This window comes from Eriocheir sinensis, chromosome 11 (genome assembly GCF_024679095.1).
Source record: "Eriocheir sinensis breed Jianghai 21 chromosome 11, ASM2467909v1, whole genome shotgun sequence".
Classification (NCBI taxonomy): domain Eukaryota; kingdom Metazoa; phylum Arthropoda; class Malacostraca; order Decapoda; family Varunidae; genus Eriocheir; species Eriocheir sinensis.
In genome coordinates this window covers 9,854,036-9,877,237 of record NC_066519.1, presented here as the reverse complement: position 1 = coordinate 9,877,237, position 23,202 = coordinate 9,854,036, and the positions used below count along the sequence as shown (strand labels likewise).

At 42.9% G+C, this 23,202-nt stretch overlaps 1 protein-coding gene across 2 annotated transcripts in view; it reads left to right on the top strand.

Annotated features, from left to right (window-relative positions):
* LOC126996816 (lysosomal alpha-mannosidase-like) overlaps positions 1-23,202 on the top strand; it is a 114,223-nt gene that overhangs the window by 33,658 nt on the left and 57,363 nt on the right. Inside the window, exons 8-11 of one of the 2 annotated variants that reach the window (XM_050857678.1) lie at positions 1,548-1,681; positions 7,296-7,515; positions 8,313-8,506; positions 11,146-11,351. In XM_050857678.1, the coding sequence (XP_050713635.1) occupies positions 1,548-1,681; positions 7,296-7,515; positions 8,313-8,506; positions 11,146-11,351 (754 nt within the window). The remainder of the gene's footprint in view (positions 1-1,547; positions 1,682-7,295; positions 7,516-8,312; positions 8,507-11,145; positions 11,352-23,202) is intronic. The other variant, XM_050857676.1, reaches the window with a different exon arrangement.

The following is a 23,202-nucleotide window of genomic DNA, read 5'->3' as shown; positions in this document are numbered from 1 at the left end:
CCCTCTACTCTCCTTTGTCAGTTCATCCCCCATACTCCTCTCTCCCTTCCTCACCCTCCATTCAGTCTTTGTCCACCCCATGTAAATCGCCAAATGGATCAGGGCTACAGGGGCATGAGTAGAGTAAGGTGGAATGGTCTTATTGTTTGCAAATGTATCGGTCTTTCTTCGTGTCTAATAATGATTTGTCTCCTTTTTTTTTACTGGTATATTGAAAGACACTTGCTTGTATAGCTCACTGTTTCTTTCCTGTGCTCTACATCTCTCCTCATGTGTGGTGTCCTTGTCTTAATGTTGTCACCTTCTGCTCCAGGCTTTGTAGTGTGTGGGTGGTTCTGGAAAGGGAAATAATGATCTCTATTCTCTCTTCATGCAGCCAAAGAATAAGCATAAGAGTACAATGTCTGTAATGATAACTATTTGTATATGATAGACAGTTTGATGTACCTTTCCCACATTAATTCCTTATTCTACTTTACTTAGAAAGTGTAGAAGTCTAATTTTTCTTATGTAATTACTTATGGCTAAGTCTTGGGGTGAATTTACATGGATGATTCTTTTCTAGGGGTTGAAATTTATCCTTCACTTGAACATACCAGAGTCCAAGAGGGGTTGGCTTTTACAGAAGTATATCATGTCCTGCCAAATGCTGGTATGATGGATGGCAGCTAAGCGTAGTGACGGTGGTGGTGCATGTAGCTCAGAAGTCCTTGGAATATTATTGAAAAATACTTGTTACTTTGGAATGTCTAAAAGAAAGACTATGTTACTTAACCAAGGCAAAACTGCAAGAAAACAGTGTATATAAAAGAGTGTTCACCAGTTTGTTTGCCACATTCTAATTAGTAATCTTTTTTTATAACAAAGGAGACAGCTCAAGGGCACAAAAAAAGGAAACAATAATAAAAAAAGCCCGCTACTGGAGGACAGGAAGACATGCATTCTGGGGAACTAAGCTGAAATATTAACAAAACAAGCACTATCTTGAACTGTGCTGGGACATAAGCCTGAAATACTAACAAAATAAGTACTCTTCTACAAACTGAGCTGAGGCATAAAGCTGAAATATTAACCTAATAGACACTGTAACTGCATTAAGATATAAAGCTGAAATATTAACAAAACAAGCACTCCCTAGAGGTGAGGTGACCTGAGACATAAAGCTGAAATATTAACCTAACAAGTATTCCTTACAAACTGAGTTGAGACATATGGCTGAAATACTGACAAAGTAAAGAGTAGTTATTGGTCATTATGTTGTCGAGTTCGTTTTCAGTACCTCACCTTGATTTTTCTGAGTACCACAAATACGCATGTCAAAGGCGATCTCTTGTACCAGTTGACCCCTCAAAGCTGTGATCTGTTTCACTGAGGAGTAAATGACCCCCTAGAAAAGCAGGAGTAAAAGACATCCCCCTAGACTTGGCTTGAAAAGACTAGTTAAAATTTGACTTTTTGACAAACATACACAAATTGGCAAACATACTCAGCAGTGTGCATGAACAATGTCTAAGAAGCCATCAAAGCTTTAAGTACTGTGGTCCTAGGTGGAGAGTTTCCTGAAGGCCGCTGAGGAGGAGAGTCAAGGCTATGCCACCAGAGACATAATCATGACTATGGGCATGGACTTTCATTACCAGTATGCCGAGGCCTGGTTCAAGAACCTGGACAAGCTCATCAGGTGAGGGCAGGCTTTAATAACCTTAAGTAGCTACTGGGAAGGCGGCTTTGTGTGCTTGTTTGCTTGTTGTTGTTGTTTTCACAGGCAGCTGAAGGGCAAAACACAAAAACAACAACAATAAAAGCCCACCAGACACTGCTCCAACAAGAGAAAAAAGAACAAGAGGCCAGAGGAGAAGTCAATTTCAGGTTGAAAAGTGTCCTGAAACTCTCCTTGTGAAAGAGTTCAAGTGTTAGGCAGGAGGAAATACGGATGATGGAAGACTGTTCCAGAGTTTTCCAGCAAAAGGGATAAAAAAATGAAGATTCTGCTAAACTCTTGCATAAGGGATTTGGACAGTATAGGGGTGAGCGAGAGTAGAAGGTTAAGTGCAATAGGGCAGCGGGAAAGAGGAGGCATGCAGTTAGCAAGTTCAGAAAAGCAGTCAGCATGAAAATATCGATAGAAGATAGAAAGAGAGGCAACACTGCAGTGGAATTTAATAGGTAGGACACTGTCAGTAAGAGGAGGGGAGTTGATGAGACAAAGAGCCTTGGACTCCACTCTGTCCAGGTGTGTGTGTGGAGCCCTCCCACACATAAGATGCATACTCCATACAAGGGCAGACTGGGCCCCTGTATATGGACAGCATCTGGGAGGAGGAAAAGAACTGGCAAAGACAGTACAGAATGCCCAACCTCGAGGAAGCTGAATTAGTAAGAGAGAAAATATGAGGTTTCCAGTTGAAATTTTGAATTAAGGATAGACCGAGGATGTTTATTGTAGAAGAAGGTGACAGCTGAGTGTTGGAAGAATAAAGACTAGGCATTGGAAGAATCTGTTGAGTTGACAGGTGGAATAATTGTGTTTTTGAGACACTGAAGGATACCAAGTTCCTTTTGCCCCATTCAGAAATGATAGCGAGATCTGAGGTTAAGTTAAACGGCAGAATTTTTCACTTTACTATACTCCCACACGACCACTGCATGTAACGAAACCCACGAGGAATTAATCCAGACAAGGAAAGGTTTTGCTGGCCCCGAGGGTCGAACCCGCGACCAGCGAGACGGGAGAGCCACTCCTTAACCAGTTGGCCAAAGAGGTACACCCCCTTGCAGAGTGAGTTATGGGAGGCTCGCCCATCAGGCAAGTCGCTGCACTACATAAGTGTTCTGCAGCATCCTGCCTGGAATCTTGTAATTCCTGTAGGAATGGTTTGCTGTCAATAGATGTTGAGTAATGCAGAGTGGAGTCATCTGTATAAAAATAGATAGGACAGTTTGTTTTGGAAAGATCATCAATCAACAACAGAAAGAGAGTGGGAGATAGAACAGAGCCCTGCAGGACACCACTGCTAAGGTGACAGCTGAGTGTTGGAAGAAGAGAGACTAGGCTTTGGAAGAATCTGTTGAGTTGACAGGTGGAATAATGGAGTTTTATGACATAATAACATGCTCTATAAATACAGGAAAAGTGCCCTTAGAATGGAAGAGAGCGAACATTGTACCAATTTATAAAAGTGGAGATAAAACTGAACCACTAAATTTATAGATCAGTTTCTTTGACGACTGTAATGTGTAAGATTTGTGAAAGTATAATAAAAAAAACAATGGGTCGAACATTTAGGGGAAGAACAGTGACCGTCTACCACAGCAGAGATAGAACAGCTTGTAAGAAAATGGGAGATAAAAGTACAGAGAGAGGGATAGAATCCGTAGGAGGGCAGTTTAGAAAGCAAAGATTTGTGCGAGACTCTGTCAGAAACTTTTAAGATGTCTAAGGCAACAGTAAAAATTTTACATAGTACAATAATAGTGTTTACAGGAATGGTAATAACAATGCTATATGGCGTATTTAGGTTTGGCAGCTGAGTTTCCTATGAAATGGAAGTAAAAACAGAATTAGGTGAGGTGTGTGGAAGGGAGGGTCTTGCTGAGTGCAGTGTGTGTCAGGTCATGTCAGGGTTGGATGGTGGCAAGGCTCCTTAGGGTCCTGTGATGCAAGTGTGAGGTGTACATGAAGGCAGGTTGTAGGGCTGTTGGGCTACTCAGGTTACCCCTTCCATCATGATGAAAATGAGGAACAACTAACACACAGCTGGAAGGGTGTGCATGCAGCACTCTTGGGGAGCCTTCTACACAGCTTGGTAGATGGTGGTGTGCTGCGTGATGGCCTGAGCGTTGTGGCTCCATCAGTGTGCCATCATAGGCCCTACTGGTAGCAGCAGCAGGACTACAGGCGGATGTGTCCTCAGGCATGTCAGTGGGTTGCCAAGTGGGTTAACAAGACATAAGATCACATTTCTGCTTTTTCCATCCTCACAAACATGCCCTGTGTGGTCATGAAAGGAAGTGTTTGTGTGTTTGTTTAAGGTAAAGTTACTATACCTGTACATCTACTTGGTGCTCATCTCCATCTCATCAGCCTTTGAACCTGTGGTAAGAACCTGCTACTTTGGGACACAAGGTAACCACAGTTCACCTTTCATATTTCCTTTTTTCTTCTCTTCTAATCTTTGTATATTCATCCCTTGCTTGTTTGAAATTGTTCCACCAGTTCATTCTTCTTTGTCTCCTCCATCTTTTCCAAGCTTCCTCTTTTCTCTTTGTAGCTGCCTCGCATCTTTTGTTAAACCACTCCTTTTTACCAACATCCCTTTTGGTTACCTTGGGGACATATCTATTTTTGGCTTCCTTGTATAGCTTTAAAAACTCCTCCCACTTATCCTGTGTTCTCTTGGCTTTGTACAGCCCACTCCAATTTGCATTTTCAAAAACAGTTCTCATGCTAACAAAGTCTGCCTTACAGTAGTTGCTTCTCCCAATTTTGTGATCCTCTTTTCAGTCAATCGTTCTCTTTTCTGATTCTTCAAATTCCACAACCGCATGGTCACTCTTCGCTATTGGACAATCTATTTTAAGATTTTCTATTATTTCCGGCTCCTTACTAAATACCAGGTTGATGCCTCTCCTTCATTCCCGAATCTGATATGTTCCTTAATCCACTGAAGCAGCACATGTTCCATTGCCAGTTGCAGGAGTCTTCCTCCCCATGACTCTTCTGCTTCCTGTGTCTGCCAGTCCTCCCATTCCACCTCCTTGCAGTTGAAATCACCCATTGTAATTATTCTCTCACACTCCCTCAACATTCCATCCAGGCAGCTCACCATGTCTTGTATCATTTGTTCATATTCTCGCAACTCCCAAGCACTTGTTATTGGGGGCACATACCCTACTACATAATGCCTCCTTCTTCCTTCAGCTCCCACAATTTTCACTTTCAACTCCTCCGCCAAGCCTTCACCCTCAATTACCTCTTCCACCCTAATGCCTTTTTTACCATCAACATCACACCTCCTCCCTGTTTTCTCCCTCTGCCTCTCCTCCATATGTTGTATGCACCTTCTCCAATCCCCACCACCTCAATTGGGTCACACAACTTAGTTTCCATCAGCCCCACAATATCAGGTTTTTTGTCTCAAATAGTAGTTAAACTCTATCCACGATGAAACTATTTAATTAATATTCGTGTATGTCACTTTCCACCCTTTCTCCTTTTAGATTCTTTCCCTCCTTCCTCTCATCCCTATGAACCACTTCCTCACTTTCATATGCATTACTCTCCAAAAAAACTCCCTCTTCTTCCAATCTCTTCTCATTTAAATCACGAACCACACCTCTATGTTCATTTAACTTAACTCTTTCTTGTTCATTCAGATCTTTTCTCAGCCACATCATTTTGGTGTCTTCTTCTCTCACCAGCTTCCAAGCTCCTGCCAGGGCCTCTTCTGCTTTTCTCTGTGCCTTAAATCATATTCTAATTGGTCTTTCTCTTTCTCCATTGAATTTTCCAATCCTATGACAGTTGTCTATTTCTTTCACTAGGTCACTTCCCTCTTCTTGTACCCTTTGCAGAACCATCTTCACTGCATCTCTCAAGTTGTTCTCCCTCACTGCTTTACTAGGGGTCATCTCCTCCTTAACTCCGAACAGAATGACACTCTTCATCTTGTCAACCGTATCTCTTACCAGTGCTTCATTTTCTTTGATCACCTTCACCAGCTTCTCAGCCATCTTCTTTTCCAGCTGCTCCTCCATAATCTCCTTAACCCGGTAGTTGCGGGGGTCATGTTTCGTAGGTTAGGTTAAGTTAGGTTAGGTTAAAGGCCCCTCTAAGCAAAATAATGAGAAAGAATCATCACTCACACAAACCATTTCATAATATATATCAACGCATATGTGGTCAGTTTATGCATCATCTATTTTGGGAGGTTTATATCATGGCAGAAATTTGGCCCATCGCTGGTACACGGTAAAGCCACAAATTTGGCCCGTCGCTGCTACCGGGTTAAAGGTCTGCACCCCTTTGCATCATCTCTCCACCTCCGTCAACTTTGTTCCAATTTCTTAACTCTTTGCTCCTCTTCCACTTTTTCATCATTTCGCTTCTCCTCCCACTTATTCCACTTTTTGTTTAACTTTTTCACCGAATCAACACTTACCTTCACCCCCTCAGTACACTTCATCAGCTGATCCCCCAGCTTCACCACCCTCGCTTCTAAAACACTTATCTTTCTCTTGTCCTCCTCTCTCTCTCTTCTCAATTCACTCACCATCTTTATCACCACTTCAAAATCACTCTCCAACCCTTTCACTCTTCTCTGCAATAATCTTTTCTGCAGCTCACTGTTATTTTGCTCGAAGCCAGAAAAATCCATCAGATGCTCCCGCTGTCGTCATGGCGGAGTAAACAAACACCGCACTTCACTCGTCTCGATCTCGGTATGGTGTGACCCCAGCTTTATACTCTTTTCTCCAGTCTTCCGCACCACTTATCCCAACTTCCAACCGGGAACAGCGCCAGCAATGCCCCTCCACCACGTGTGTGTGTGTGTGTGTGTGTGCATGCAAGCACGCGTGTGTGCGTTCATGCTTGCGTGTGTTGTCGTATTTTATAATTTCTCATATTGGGGACGGTCAGAGTAAAAAATATATATAATACCCACAAAATCTCTGCTCCCCAAAAGTGGAGAGGTAAAGATCCAAAATGAACGGTCAAATTCAGTCTGGGAGGTGTCGTGAGACGTTCGTCCTGAAACTGTTCAACTCGCAGGCAGGAGGAAATACAGACACAGGAAAGCTGTTCCAGAGTTTACTGGCGACAAGGATGAAAAAATGAAGACACTGGTTAACTCTTGCATAAGAATTTGGACAGCAAATGGATGAGCTAGAGTAGAGATTTGTGTGCAGTGACACCACAGGAGGGGGGGAGGCAGGCAGCTACCACGTTCAGAAGAGCACTTAGCATGAAAATTGTGGTAAGAGATAGAAAGATAAGTAATGCTGACTTTACCCATTTCAAATGAGCGGTGTTCATGGAACCCGCCCATACATGAGATGCATACTCCATACAGCCACACAGTGGTGAACTTGGTCCCTGTGTATGATTAACATCTGGGAGGTAGGAAACAACTGGTGGTGACCATAAAATATGCCTAACCTTGAGGAAGCTGATTTAATTAGAAAAAAATATGAAGTTTCCACTTGAGACGTGGGTTCAAGGATAGAGGGAAACTTTTTAATCTCTCTCTCTCTCTCTCTCTCTCTCTCAGTATGTCTCTCGTTCCCACCCACAGATACGTCAATGAGCGGCAGGAGTCCGGGTCAAAGGTCAACATATTCTACTCCACGCCATCCTGTTACCTGTCATCCCTGAATGCAGCCAACCTGACCTGGACCACCAAGAGTGACGACTTCTTCCCTTACGCGTCGGGGAACCACACGTACTGGACTGGCTACTTCACCTCCCGCCCCACCCTGAAGAGATACGTCAGGGAGTCCAATGCCGTCCTGCAGGTAGGTGGCTGGCGTGTGTCGAATAGTTTGGCAATGCAATATTCCTTCTCTCTTTATGACTGACCTTCATGTATTTTAACTTTAGCCTGGCCGGTAATTCTTTCTTTTTCTTTCCATCTTCATGTAACTTAACCCTTGTTCTATTCTGTACCCATTACCCTTCCTTTGCTTCCCACTCCTTTCCCATCCCTTCACTATCCCTTACTATGGTAAATTTTCTGTATATTTACAATAAGCTCCATCCACTATTAGTCTGCTCATTGCTGATTGGATAGTGACTTCAGACAGCCTATCTTCCATTCATCGAAAGACACTGACCTCCCCACACAAAAGTTTCTACTTCTATTTTCTTAAACTCACTTTTGTCACAAAATGTTTACTTGGTTTCCTTATCACCAGGCAGTTGTGTGATAGTGAATCATTATTGTGTTGAAATAATAGAGTGTAAGAAATAGATGAGAAGGTACAAGTTGAAGTCAAAGATGGTGTTTGAAATGTTTATACTTTATTTTATTCCATGCACAAGACAATGTGGTTCTGCTTTTTTTTTTTTTTTTTTTTGTGTGTGTGTGTGTGTGTGTGTGTGTGTGTGGATGTCAGTGACCATGTTGTGTTAACTGTTTTAATTTTTTAAGATGTGTTTGTTATGTGAATAAATATAATGGAAGGTCTCATGAAAACAAAAGTATTGTTACATTTTGTAGGTTCCTGTGGTTCATTGAATCCAACTTTTATAGAATAGAGGTTCATTAATAGAGGGTTTATTTTATTCATTAACACAATCCAATCCCATCCAGGCAATTAAGCAAGTGTCGTCACTGCTGGGTGTTGGCCGGTCACTGGAGCTGGAGAGGCTGGTGAAGGCAATGGGTGTTCTGCAGCACCATGACGCTGTGTCCGGCACCGAGAAGCAGCACGTGGCAGATGACTATGCCGAGAGGCTGTCCGAGAGCACGGCAGCAGCGTTGGGCATGATGGACCAGGCACTCAGGTGATTAGATTGGATGTGATGTCTAAACTGTAGTGTGGAAAACTGCAGTTCAGGTTTGCAATGCACCATTAACTGCTTCTACACGTCATCACATCTCTACCTGGTCTTCTGTCCGATGTTAGTGTACTCCATCCCCTCCAGTGTTGGTTTTGATTTCATCTCCACTTGATTCTTTGTTTGATGTCAGTGTACTCCATCTTGCTTCATCAAAGGTTCTAATCTAATCCCTCCACCTTGCTTTCTATGTGATGTTAGTGTGTTCCATCCTGCTTTGGTGAAAGTTTCCTTTTTTCTGTTCACTTGGTTCTTTGTGTGATGTTAGTGTGCTCCATCCTGCTCCAGCAAAGGTTCTAATTTCATATCTCACTTGATTTTCACTCTGATGTTAGTGTACTCAATCTTGACCCAGTAAAGATTTTAATTTTGTTTTTACACCCAATATTCTTTTCGAGGTTAGAGTATTCTGTCCTGCTCCAGCAAAAGTTCTAATTTTATCTATCCATCTGTTTGTCTGCCTGATGTTGGTGTACCTCATTTAGCCCCAGCAAAAGCTCTAATTTCATCTTTCCACTTGGACCTCTGTCTTCTTACTCCATTATATTCCAACAAGACTTCTAATTTCATCACTGCCTGACTCGCTGGCAAGCCACTACTGCCATTATTGGTATGCTAGTGTTACTCTGGTTGTCTGCTAGTTATCAGTTCACTATGACCAAATCACTACAGATCACACACTATTTCCAACACAAGCCCTTGCAGTACTTATCAGTGTCATTTTGTTGATTTCATTAATCAGAATATTGTTATGTGATTTGATTTGGTTTTATTTTCATTGGTTAAAGTAAGCATATGTACGCTTTACTTAGGACGGCACAGGAATGTACCGTACATGACTACTAAGACTTGTGTCCAGTGTGGTGCTCTTCTTACGGTTAGAAAGCTCAAGGCTGGGATGTTTAAGAATGCCGTGTATACTCCCATAAACTTTAATATTTTTATTGTTTTCTGAGGTAAAGTTGAGGGGATTGTCTTTTAGGCTACGTGGATACTACTTTTCTTGAGGATTTAAATTTATTTCTCGGTTGAACATGTACCAGCCTTGAGGAGTTGGGTTTTGCATGGGATAGACTTTTACATGAGTGTATACAATGTGTAAGGAAATTCATGAACAACTCCATGCAATTAACTTTGAACATGAATTAGGTACTTCAAAATATCCACCTGCCTTGCCTCAACAGTCCACCACACAGAACCATCCACAAGCCTTAGATTATAGTCTTAAGCAAACATATACATACTGTTGTCTTTTAGATATTTACAGATGAACCAGTGTCACTTTGATGGTGGAGGGTGATGACAGTGACCTGAAGTTATTGAATTTATCTCACTAGGACCTACAGCAACAGTGTGTTATTTTCAGAAGTTTTAGTAGTGAAAGCACTGTGGTTATTCTTGGATATATTTGGCACTAGGCAGGCCCCTCCTTGTTTGTGATGTACAATTCAAGTCCCTTAGTACAGAATGGAGGGAGCCTGAATGTGCTGAGAAGAATGATAAATAATATCCATATGTTCATAAACTTTCCATGCAGAAAGTTATAGCAAGCGAATTAGTATTCATTTGGAGAGATGCAGACTGCATTGTGGCCTAATTGAAAGGGATAAATGTGTTAGGTGGATTAACCGAAGTGATGTTGATTTTTTTTTTCTACGTCGTGGCCTATTGCGCCGTTAGGCTTCTTCACCGGTGGGGCCTGATGGTCGGCCCAGCCCGTTGTGGCGCAGGCGAGTGTTTATAGTGGCGCCATCTTGTTTTTGGCTCATACTGCCCCCCGGAGCTCATCTTTGAGCCTCTCTTTGCAGAGGTAATCTAGAGTCTGGGATGATAGGTGGTCTTCAGGGCAGCATGTGGGTAGTCTTATGCTACTCAGTGGTGACTGAAAAATCCCAGCTGTGTGGCGGCCAGGATTCAAACCCATGTCCCTCCTGGATCTCCCGGACGCGGCGCCGGCATGCTAACCACTCAGCCACCGCCTCCCCCACACTGAAAAAAGATGTTAGGACTTGCAGCAATGGGTACAGACAGATAAAATAAGTTTGAAGATGGAATTGGCAAGAACTGGTTTCCAATTAGGGAACAAATTAACCTCTTCACTCTGGCGATGCCGATGCGCCTGACGGGCGTCCGACGCTGTCACTGTATGGAAAGGGTTAGTCCTTTTCTAAACCTCTTAATCCTCTTCTAAACCTCTTATGAGGAGATGGAAGAGGATTAAGAGGAATTTAGAGGAGGATTGAGAGGTTTAGAAGAGGATTAATCTTCTTCCATTTTCTCTGACCCTTTCCATACTGTGACACCGACGTCTGCGTCATGGATGGAAAGGGTTAAGCAGTTGCATGCAGTAGAATCTCAATTTTGGTGATGTTTAGTGTGTCAATTTGCCATTTTGGTGATGGGCATTGTCAATTGGACCAAAGTTCAAGTAGTGAATCAATGTAATTTTAGCAATCTTTCCAAATTTGAGTTAGATATGGTGTTAAAAATCAGTCCTTTGTGCACTTTTTGGGGGGCTTCTTTTGGGCTATTTCTTGCCTGAAAGTCCATAGGTAACTCCAACAGTGTTTTGGCATCCCTGACAGCAAGCTGCAGACGCCTGAGGCCATCAAGGAGGCGAAGGGAATGTCGTCCCAGTTCTGTCCACTACTTAACATATCCAGCTGCCCCATCACTGAGACCGCCTCCGCCTTCACCGTCACCGTGTACAACCCTCTTGGTAGGCCTGTCACCCACTATGTTAGGGTGCCAGTTCCAGACAAGGTCGCCTACAAGATCACTAACTACCAGGGTGAGTAGGGAATGGGTCAGAAGAGAGTTGTTGGTTTTCTTCTCCATCTCAGTACAGTATAACTTGATAGGCCTAATGCAAGAGTAAACCAGTATCTTCACTCTTTTTGTCCTTTCTGAAGCATCCTTATATTTATCTTATTAACTCCTCTACTCTTACAGACTCTCCTCAACCCCTTAACCCTTTCCATCCGTGACGCAGACGTCGGCATCACAGCATGGAAAGGGTCAAGAGGAAATGGAAGAGGATTAATCCTCTTCTAAACCTCTCAATCCTCCTCTAAATTCCTCTTAATCCTCTTCCATTTCCTCTTAAGAGGTTTAGAAGTGGATTAGAGAAAATGGAAGAGGATTATGAGATTTAGAAGAGGACTAACCCTTTCCATACAGTGACGACGTCTGCGTCGCCGGAGTGAAGGGGTTAAGTCTGCCACAATACAGCTCTTGTTATTTTCATCATGTCTCTCCTTATCTTTCAAGCTGCAAGCCTTGACCCCTGTAGCCTCAGCCTCACTGCACACAATTTTATACTCAGTTTCATTCCTGTGATGTCCATCTTATTTCTGTTGGAATTGACTAACATCTTCATTCTTTCAATCCTTTTATTGGTTGGCTCTGGAACAGCCTTCTTCTGATTTAACTCTTTTCAGGTCCATTGCAGTGTTGCTTCTCTTGCCATCCTTATTAGTTATTTTCATGCAGACCTCTCTCCTGAACCTGCTAACTGCATTTTTTTTTTGTTTGTTTGTTTGTTTGTTTGTTTGTTTGTTTTACAGCATGGAGAGCAACTCAAGGGCAACAAAAAGATGTAGAAAAAAAGCCCGCTGACTGTTGCTCCCATATAGCGAAAAGTATAGAGTGGCCAAAAGAGAGGTCAATTTCAGATGGAGAGGTGTCTTAAGAACATAAGAACATAAGAACGCAGGAGTCTGCAAGAGGCCGGTAGGCCTGTACGAGGCAGCTCCTTTGACCCTAAGCTCCCGTGTATCTATAACCCCACCTAGTATCGCTGTCCATGAATTTATCTAGTCTATTTTTGAATGTGACAATTGTATTGGCACTCACCACATGACTGCTAAGCCTATTCCACTCATCCACCACCCTGTTAGTAAACCAATTTTTGCCTATGTCCCTGTTGAATCTGAATTTATCCAGTTTAAACCCGTTACTTCGTGTCCTACCCGGTTCTCTTACCCACAAAACCTTATGAATGTCTCCCTTATTAAAGCCCTTCATCCATTTATAAACCTCGATCATGTATCCACGCACCCTTCGCCTTTCTAGAGAATGCAAGTTTAACTGTTGAGTCTTTCCTCGTATGGCAAGTTTCTCAACCCCTGAATCATCTTAGTCATCCTCCTCTGCACCGATTCTAACATTTTGATATCCATTCTATAGTAGGGTGACCAGAACTGAACCGCATAGTCAAGATGAGGTCTAACTAATGCTAAATATAGTTTGAGGAAGACTTCGGCGCTTCTGTTGCTTACGCTCCTTGAAATAAATCCCAGTACCCTATTAGCTCGATTTCTAGCTTGAATGCATTGTGCCCTTGGACGGAGATCAGAGCTCACTAAGACCCCTAAATCCCTCTCACACCCAGACCTACTTATGAGAGTGTCATTTAAGCAATAGTTATGTGAGGGGTTGTTCCTACCTACACTCAGAATACTGCACTTCCCTACATTGAACTCCATCTGCCATTTATCCGCCCAGTCATATAATCTGTTGAGTTCACCTTGGAGAATACTAGCGTCCTGATCCGACTCAATTACTCTACCGATCTTGGTATCATCTGCAAATTTACTAACATCACTACTAATTCCTGTGTCTAAGTCATTGATATAAATAATAAACAAAAGTGGACCTAAGACCGAACCTTGTGGGACCCCACTCGTAACACATCCCCAGTCAGATCTTTTACCATTGATTTGCACTCTTTGCTTCCTATTGCTAAGCCACGCCTTGACCCAGTTCAAAACTTTACCCTCTACTCCGTGAGCCTGTAATTTAAGCAACAGTCTTGATACACTCTTCTTGAAAGAGGTCAAGTCATAGGCAGGAGGAAATACAGACGAAGGAAGGCTGTTTCAGAGTTTACCAGTGAAGGGGATGAAAGAATGGAGATGCTGGTTAATTCTTTCATAAGAGGTTTGGACAGTATAGGGATGAGCTTGAGTAGAAAGTCATGTGCAGCGGGGCTGCAGGAGGGGGGGAGACATGCAGTTATCAAGTTCAGAAGAGTAGTCAACATGAAAATATTGATAGAAGATAGAAAGAAATGCAACATGGCGGCAGAATTTAAGAGGTAGAAGGCTGTCAGTAAGAGGAGGAGAGCTGATGAGACGAAGAGCCTTAGACTCCACTTTGTCCAGGAGAGCTGTGTGAATGGAGCCCCCCCCACACTTGAGATGCATACTCCATAAGAGGGTCGACAAGGCCCCTATATATGGAAAGCATCTGTGCGGGGGAGAAGAACTGGCGGAGATGATACAGAATGCCCAACCTCAAGGAAGCTGATTTAGTGAGAGAGGAGATGTGAAGTTTCCAGTTGAGATTTTGAGTTAAGGATAGACCGAGGATGCTGAGTGTTGAAGAAGGTGACAGCTGAGTGTTGTCAAAGAATAAGGGAGAAGTGGGCAGATTGTGTCAAGTTGATAGGTGGAGAAATTGAGTTTTTGAGGCAGCGAAGGACACAAGGTTCCTTTTACCCCAATCGGATATGATAACAAGGTCTGAGGTTAAGCGTTCTGCAGCCTCCAGTCTGGAGTCTTGCAATTCCTGTTGAGAGGGTTTTCTGTTGAAAGAAGTTCAATAATGCAAAGTAGAGTCATCAGCATATGAGTGGATAGGACAGTTTGTTATGGAAAGAAGATCATTGATGAATAACAGGAAGAGAGTTGGTGATATGACAGAGCCCTGTGGGACATCACTGTTGATAGGTTTAAGGGAAGAACAGTGACCGTCTACCACAGCAGAGATAGAACAGTCAGAAAGGGAACTCGAAATAAAGAAACAGAGAGAGGGATAGAACCCGTAGGAGGTAAGTTTAGAAAGCAAAGATTTGTGCCAGACTTTATCGAAAGCTTTCGTTATGTCTAGCGCAACAGATAAAGCTTCACCGAAACAGCTCAGAGAGGATGACCAAGAGTCAGTTGACCCACTCGTTGCTAAATCCTCGCAGCGAGGACTATCGTAACTTGCCGGTGGTGCTAAATCCTCACTGCAAGTTCCTGTCGCACTCAAATTTCCCACGTATAAGAGTGTTCCAACACTATTTCTCACCCCACAGCATTGTCAATTCAGTGGGTTTTCCACTAAATTTGGTGGAAAATTATATCAGCCTAGAGCGCAAAATATACGGACAAGTAACTGGCCGATGTTCTCATCCAATATAGCGGCATTTTTGCATAGCTCCACCAATCACCTGATTGATATTTTTAACAAGTATAGTTGTAAATATTTCAGTTGACAATACTACTGCACTGCCCCGCACCACTCTCAGTTGCCCCCTGAGGCTGGCCGTGCGGATGTACTGTAGGAAAAAACTCAATAGTACATCAAGTTTTATCGACTCTACACAGCACATATGAAATAATATAACAGCATACAAAACCGAATCTTACAGATCTGGGCCTCCTCTTTCCAATGGTGTTTTGTTGTTTCAGCTGTTATGAATAGTTTTTGAGATATAGTGGTTAAAAGAGACCCCACCATTGGGCTACCCAGGGGCACCTGGGGGGTTTGTCGCATCCCGCACCATGTGCAATGAAAGGGCTAAGAGAGCAAGAAGATCATCAGTAGAACGCCCCTTGTGGAACCCATACTGGTGATCAGATAGAAGATCAGAAGTGGAAATGTGCTTTTGAATCTTCCGGTTAAGGATTGATTCAAAAGCTTTAGATAGACATGAAAGTAAAGCTATAGGGCAATAGTTTGAGGGATTAGAACGGTCACCCTTCTTAGACACAGGCTGTATGTAGGCGTACTTCCAGCAACTCACACAGCTCTTCTGGACAGAGTGGAGGCAAAGGCTCTTCGTCTCATCAGCTCTCCTCCTCCTATAGTCTTCAGTCTTCCTTTAAATTCCAGCGCAGTTTGCCTCTCTCTCTCTTCTATCGATCTTTCCATGGATGACTCTTCTCTGACTGACTTTGCATGCTCCCCCCCCCCCTCCCCCTTGCACTCCTACTCGGGATCATGCTCATCCCTATACTCTTCATCCTCACGCTGGTAAACTCTGGAACAATCTTTCTTCAATCTGTATTCCCTCCTGCCTACTTGACTTGAACTCTTTCAGAGGAGGCTTTGGATTCTTTTTAGAGCAGCAGCGGGCTTTTTTTTTTTTTTTTTTTTTTTTTTTTTGTGCTTTGCTGTCTCTGTTGCTGTAAAAAAAAAAAAGGAAAGGTAAACATTGACAGGCAGAGGCGAAAGAGCTTGACTTGGCAGGGTGTCAGCACAGAAGCACAGTTTTTAAGGACAATAGAAAGCACGCCATCAGGCCCATAACCCTTCTGAGGGTTAAGGCCAGAGAGGTCATAGAAAACATCATTCTTAAGAATCTTAATAACAGGCATAAAGGAGTCAGAAGGGGGATGAGTAGGAGGAATATGCCCAGAATCATCCAGAATGGAGTTTTTACAGAAAGGTTGAGAGAATAGTTCAGCCATAGAGATAGATGAGATGGCAGTGCTGCCGTCAGGGTTGAGGAGGGAAAGATGAAGTGAAATTGGTGGAGATATTTTTGGCCAGGTGCCAGAAGTCTCTGGAAGCATTAGAGAAAGCAAGGTTTTGTTTGACATTTACTATGGATGAAAGAGCTTTTGGTAAGTCGAAGAACAGATTTGGCACAAATTCGGGCAGAAATGTAAAGATAATGGTTAGTAGGAGTGCGAAGGCTCTGGTACCTTTTGTGAGCTGCCTCTCCATCTTTGATAGCACAAGAACAAGCGTGATTAAACCAAGGCTTTTTAGCATGAGGAGTAGAGAAAGTACGTGGAATGTATGCCTCCATTCCGGAGACAATCACCTCTGTGATGTGCTGGGCACACACAGAGGGGTCTCTCTCCTGAAAGCAGTAATCATTCCATGGGAAATCAGAAAAGGACATCCTCAGGTCGTCCCACCGAGCTGAAGCAAAATGCCAGAAGCATCGCTTCTTCGGTGGGTCCAGAGGGTGTACAGGGGCAATAGGACAAGATACAGAAATAAGGTTGTGATCGGAGTAGCCCAACGGAGAGAACAGTTTGACAGAGTAAGCAGAAGGGTTAGAGGTAAGGAAGAGATCTAGTATGTTGGGCCGGTCTCCAAGACAGTCGGGAATAAGTTTAGGGTGCTGAACCAACTGCTCAAGATCATTGAGGATAGCAAAGTTGTAGATTTGTTCACCAGGCTGGTCAGTAAAAGAGGATGAAAGCCAAAGCTGGTGGTGAACATTGAAATCTTCTATGATGGAAATTTCAGTGAAGAGAGAGTGGGTCAAGATGTGCTCCACTTTAGAGTTCAAGTAGTCAAAGAATTTTACATAGTTAGTAGAGTTAGGTGAGAGATAAACAGCACAGATGTATTTAGTAATAGAATGACAATGAAGTCTTAGCCAGATGGTAGAAAACTGAAAAGTCAAGGTCGTGGGCATGAGAGCAAGTGATGTCGTTGCGTACGTACAGTCGTCCCTCAAATAGTACGGTTTCCAATAGTACGGGTTCGGTTTTATACGGATTGTCATAGAAGATTTTTTAGGATTTTTAAATTTCCCGTTCGTTGCACCAAGTAGCCATTGCGTGAGTGGCAACACTGTTCTACCAGACTGCCACCCATGCGCATCTCCTCAGTCCATGTGTGTGCACTACATCAGGAACACTGTTTTGCCAGATTGAAACCTATGCACTTTCCCTAAGTCCGTTTGTGTACACAACCCCAGCTACGCTTCTCCATTACCACATAACATGAACATATGATACCCAAGAGACAAGCCAAAACACCTGCTGGAAGCACCCCAAAGTGTTCGAGAAAGGTATTCACCTTGCAGAAAAATTCATATTTAGGAGAAGTTACGTTTTGGTTTGAGTTAAGTTGCGGTAGGGAGAGCATGCCATGTGAATCTGGGTCCTGTCTGGCTCAGCTTCTACTCGCCAGCCAAAGTTGCCAGTTATGTGTTTTCTGCTGTAGTGTTACCACGCTGGACAACGGAGCCATCCTGGCAGCGCTCCTGAGCCATGTCATACACTCACACTCTCTCTTACTCTACCACAGTTTTTATTACTCTCTAAATCATACTTGAAATAAGATACGAAACGGTGATTGTGGAGATTGACTCCGCGCCTCCAAAATACATTACGCCTTCATATTATATAGTTAAGGGATGCATATTTAAACTACTCCAACCGAACTTTAAATAACCTGACCTCTAACAGGGGGGCTTCACCCCCCTCGACCCCCCCTAGCGTGGTAACACTGCACTGTGACTGCAGCAGAAAATGCATAACTGGCAACTTGGGCCTGTGGGTAATAGCTGAGCCGTGCGGGACCCGGATTCCGTTGGAGTGCCCACAAGTGTTTCTGGGGGGGCACTAATTTTATACGGATTTTTGAATAGTACGGGGGTCCTGGGTCCCTAACGCCCGTACTATTTGAGGGACAACTGTAGATGCAACATCCAGCTTGGGATTGAAATTTAGGATTGAGATAGTAGGAGGGAACAGAGTAGAGATTGCTGTCAGTAGCCTCAGAAACCTGTGTTTTGGTGAGGAAGAGAAGGTGAGGTTTAGAGGAGAGATGATGTTCCACAGAATGAAAATTAGAGCGAAGACCGTGAATCTTGCAGAAGTTAACCCTCTTGCGCACGATGACACGTTTACAGCATCTTCCATTTGACACAAAACCCGGAACCAGGTTCGGGGATAAACCCAGACCCATGTCCGGGTTTTCTTTTAGGCGGATATGTAAACAAACATTCTTCCTCTTCTTCTTTTGACCTGTCCTCCTCTCGGGCGTCTCTCCTGTTTATTCACACTTTTCCTTTCAATTGTGCTGTGTAGCTTAATTTTTCTTCACTGCAATATACTATCACACTTTACTTTTCAGTTTGTTGCTGGAATAACTTACTGACATTGCTTATCCATTCAAGCATTTGTGTCCTTTATTCCCAGCACTGCATCTCCATCCAACACGCACTGCGGCGATAGCTGTCCTCCTCCAGCCTCTTAGCCCACTCCTCCCTGGTGCTACTAATAACTCCCCTCTCTGCCTCTCATGGTTGCTGCATTCTACTATTGGGTGTTCCACTGATTCTTTCTCCCCTGTCCTACAGCTACAGTTCTGGTTTCCCCCGTCCCTATTCCTGCCATTTAGCTGCGGGGTTCTCGTTCTTACTTTAAACATCAGCTTGCTCCCCCAGTCTCCTACATGCCAGTCTACTCCCTCTAGCTTTTGTGTCTTGCTGTACCATCTTAATGTAGACTCTTTTACTCTAAAATTCATAGGCCCAGCCTAGGCAGATGGCACACCACCTGTTCATCTTCCCTTTTTTACAATAAAGAAGGCAGCTCAAGGGCACAAAAAAAGAAAACAATAATAAAAAAAGCCCACTACTCTTTTAACTTAGACATTAGATACTTGCCTGTGTCCCAGGGTAATAGGTTCTCACTTGACGCAGGCTTAAGGGCCAGAGACAAATAAGCGCTGATGAACAACACACTTGTGAGACCAACACTAGCATGCTGTTCCACAGTGTGGGATCCTTACACACACACACACAAACATTTATAAGTTAGCACTAATCAACACCAAGGTGGCTTGGTTCATTATAAACAATGAACTTGAACACCAGGCATCATAACACAGATCAAATAACAGATTAATATGTAACCTCTTCACATGTGCAGACAAGCACACACTTAAAATTCTGTACAAGATCACATACACGTACATTGACATTGACCCACACACATACTTACAGGACGCAAACAGTCAGCGCACACTCAGCCAAAAATACCAAACGTATCACACAAACACTGACACATGTACGGACTCATACTTTCCACGCACCACACGTGACTGGAACAGCCTCCCCCTACAGACTTTAGACTGCGGTACAATACTCATTCAGAAAACAAATACACACTCACTTGTCACAACCAGGGGTGTGGAGTCGGAGTCGGAGTCGGAGTCGAGGAGTCGGCTACTTTTGGCCGGAGTCGGAGTCGGAGTCGGAGTCGGAATAGAAGTCAGAGTCGTCGGTAAAATATGAGCACTAATTTTTAAGTAAAGATTTCACTTCATGGAGATTCTTACAAATTGGGAGAAATTGACGTTTTGGAAGATATGTCCAATCAAACAGTCTATGGGAATATTGGTATTTTAATATTTTTCATGCTTTTTATTTTGTATTTTCTTGAGGATATACCTTAAGGAAGGAGGGCGGTACATGCCGCAACAACCACCCTGACAACAGATAGTACAGGTATCCTTTTGCCATATTTTATGGTGTTTTGCATGAGCTAATGTGTATATTTAATTCTATCATGGAGGATAATTGCTAAGTGATATCCACGGATGGTAAAATATATATATATATATATATATATATATATATATATATATATATATATATATATATATATATATATATATATATCATACCTTCAAATTTCCTGGAGTCGGAGCGGGAGTAACATTTAAATTTACTGGAGTCACATTTAAATTTACTGAGTCAGTTTTGAAAATCCGACTCCATACCCTGGTCACAACACACCAAGACTAACTAGTAGTACACCTATTCATTTCCTTCCCTACACCCCAGTTCCCCCAGCAGCCAACACAAATATCCGTGTTATGCACCTGTACTGGTGTCCTGTGCATAACTTGTCAGGATCAAGACAACACACAGCTTATCAAATGCCTCCAACCTTACCTAATGATAACACTGCTGAACTATAACTCTCTCATTCACTCAGCACAAATAGGGTCATGAAAATCAAGATCAAGTCTATCCTCCGCATAAGAAAATAAAGCAAAACAACTGTACAAATGCATTTATTTAACTAATAAAACATTGAGCACAATTATCAACAGGTACAAAATTGTTTTTTCTTATTACACAGATTAATCAAGACAGAAACAATTTCAAGACATTGCTGGGTTCCCAGGTGTGATTGGGGACATTGATGGAACACGTTGACACGAAACTATTAATAATGATTATCATAACTGGGCACATGTTAACTTTACAGTTTTGACTCACTCTAAGATCAGAAGAAACTAATAATGACACCTACAGAGATTGTGACTTGAGCAAGTTGATAAATCCTGCCAGGAGGTACTCAGGATGAAAGGGGGCCTTGCATGGAGACTTGTCCGAGGGACCTCGGACTTCACACCCCAGCATATGCCACCTTTGATAGATGACTGTATATTGATAATCCAAATTGGATACTTTCTACAACAATTGAAATACTATTCATGCCTTCAAATTATACCTCGCAACAAAAATATGATGGAATGTAATTTTAAACAAAACTCATCATTTAGGAAACTTAACCTATTTGGACCTATAGCCGCATTATTAGTTATCTTGTACTTATCTTGAACCAAAGAGGTACCCCATTCGCTAAGTGGGTTATGGGAGGCTCCCTTATCAGGCCTAGTGGTAAATCTCAAGAATTACCACTCCACCCTCCACCACCCCAAGACAAACCTGGGGAACTGGGGTATTGGGGAGCCATCACTGAAAAATGGCCTTCCAAAATTTCCCTAGAAAAATCCCTATATCAGGAGAAATTGTCTCGAAAGTAAGGAAAATCCCTAATGCATACTCTTGTAGTCTATTCCAATATGACCTAGCATTCAATCTGTTGATGAGTGTCAGGCGTGTCATCAGATGGTGGGCATACTGCCCCCCCACCTCCCCCCACCGCCGCCCTCCCAATCTGTCCGTGTAAGTTTTGACCACATGTCAAATATATTTAAACTACTCCAACTGAACATTACGACCTGCGCGCACTGACTTAGGAACTAGTTTGTAGGGTGCACTGCAAGGCAGGTATCAGGCTCAGTCTGTGTATAGAGGCGGTTGTGAAACAATAACAATGGACTTAGAAAATCCGAGCCACCTAACTCTATAATTAAAGAGGCTTGCCCCCCTGGCCCCTCACCAAGGTAAAACGTATACAAAAATGCATTATAATAATAATTCTTTCACGTGCTAAATTAATACGAATATTGGTTTGGAGTGGTTATTCTTAAGTTTTGCCCAATTGATTACCATTTAGACTTAATATTGCATTGTTACTGCTTCACTCATTGATAATCTAACCTAGCTGGTATTTTTTTGATATCAGTGACCCAAATAACACAAACTCACTGAAACAAACGATTCATCTTTACATTATGCATAAATGGGGGTTACCAATGATGACGAAAATTAACTGGGTAGGTAATGATAAATAACAAATCAACATGTATCGGCAATAAACACGTCAGTCACTGTAAGGTAAAGGTAAAGTTGGGGGGTATAGCAGCGCGTGGCCTCGGTGCTCATCTCCGTCGCATCCGCCCTTGAGCCTGTGGTGGGAGGGAGCCCATTACCCTTGGACACAGCGCCAATGTGACACCTGGGTGGGTGCTATTCTGTATAAAACACAGCCGTCGCGTTTCACTCCCCTCCCTCGCCCGGCCACAAAACCCTTGCCCCGCCATACATATATGGCTCTCCACACATCTATTCATCCAACTGCTTTTGTTTAAAGCCACTACAGGCCTCTTGCTGGGCCCGAAATTAAAATTTCAACGCCCTGCCCACTGCACCACTTTTAACTTATTATTCATGGTTTTCGGCACATATCTATGGGTAAGTATGTAACTGGCATACAGTACCTACAATTTCGGATCACCAGGCACCACCTGGATGCAGTGGTTGTAGCAAAAAATACCCAAATATGGGAAATAAGGCATGCAAATGGCGGCGGCGGCGATAGTCTCGGTCCTGGCCTGGGTCTTGGGTCGAAAGTGATCTGGCTAACCCTGCTCGGCAGTGGGGTCACCCAGATCCTCTAAAATGGGTGCAGGCTGCGGCGTCAGCTGATCGGTTCCGCTAAATGGAACACGCCAGATCACGACCCAGAAACGGGTTATGCTAAATGGAAGATGCTATTAGTGTCATCAAAGGGTAAAAGGTCTTGGCGCACGATGACACAGAACGCGTCATAAAAGTTTTAAAAAATTGATTAAAAATAAGTTTTCGGTGAAAGTGCGTCAAATTTGGGAGCGTCATTTGTTGGGATAAGTTTCTTAATGGTAACATGTGGCAACCTTTCTAAGGAGCTTAGATGAGGAGCTTTGAGCGATTTTTATTTGTTAACTTACTTTGACTGGAGAGGAAAAAAATAGTTTTATCTGTGTAACTCGGGAACTAATAGGTGTATGAGGATTTTTGGGGATACCATAAGAATCCTCACTAAATTCCGCTTTGAAACATATATTCAGCTAAAAAAAGTTGGCCTACAAAATTTTGAGCTAGCGAATGGGAAAGAGTTGGCACTTAGGATTTATTGTCAACAATACTCTATACGGACACCTGAAACAAGTTTGTATTGTTTATATATATATTTTCCTGCATTTTTATTTGTGCATGTTCTAGTACAAGTCTTTATGAAGCCATTGATACCAAATTTATTGGGGTACGATATATCTGTGAGGGTAAAATACGTCCGGGAATGTAGTGTATTGAGGCGGCAAAAAAAGGCCGGTCGGGCCTGAGAAATGCATGATGAGTGGAACAGAAACTTACTGGAAACTTTCGGTGTGCGAGAGGGTTAATAAAGAGAAAGCTGGAAGAGGTATCAAGACACCTCTTG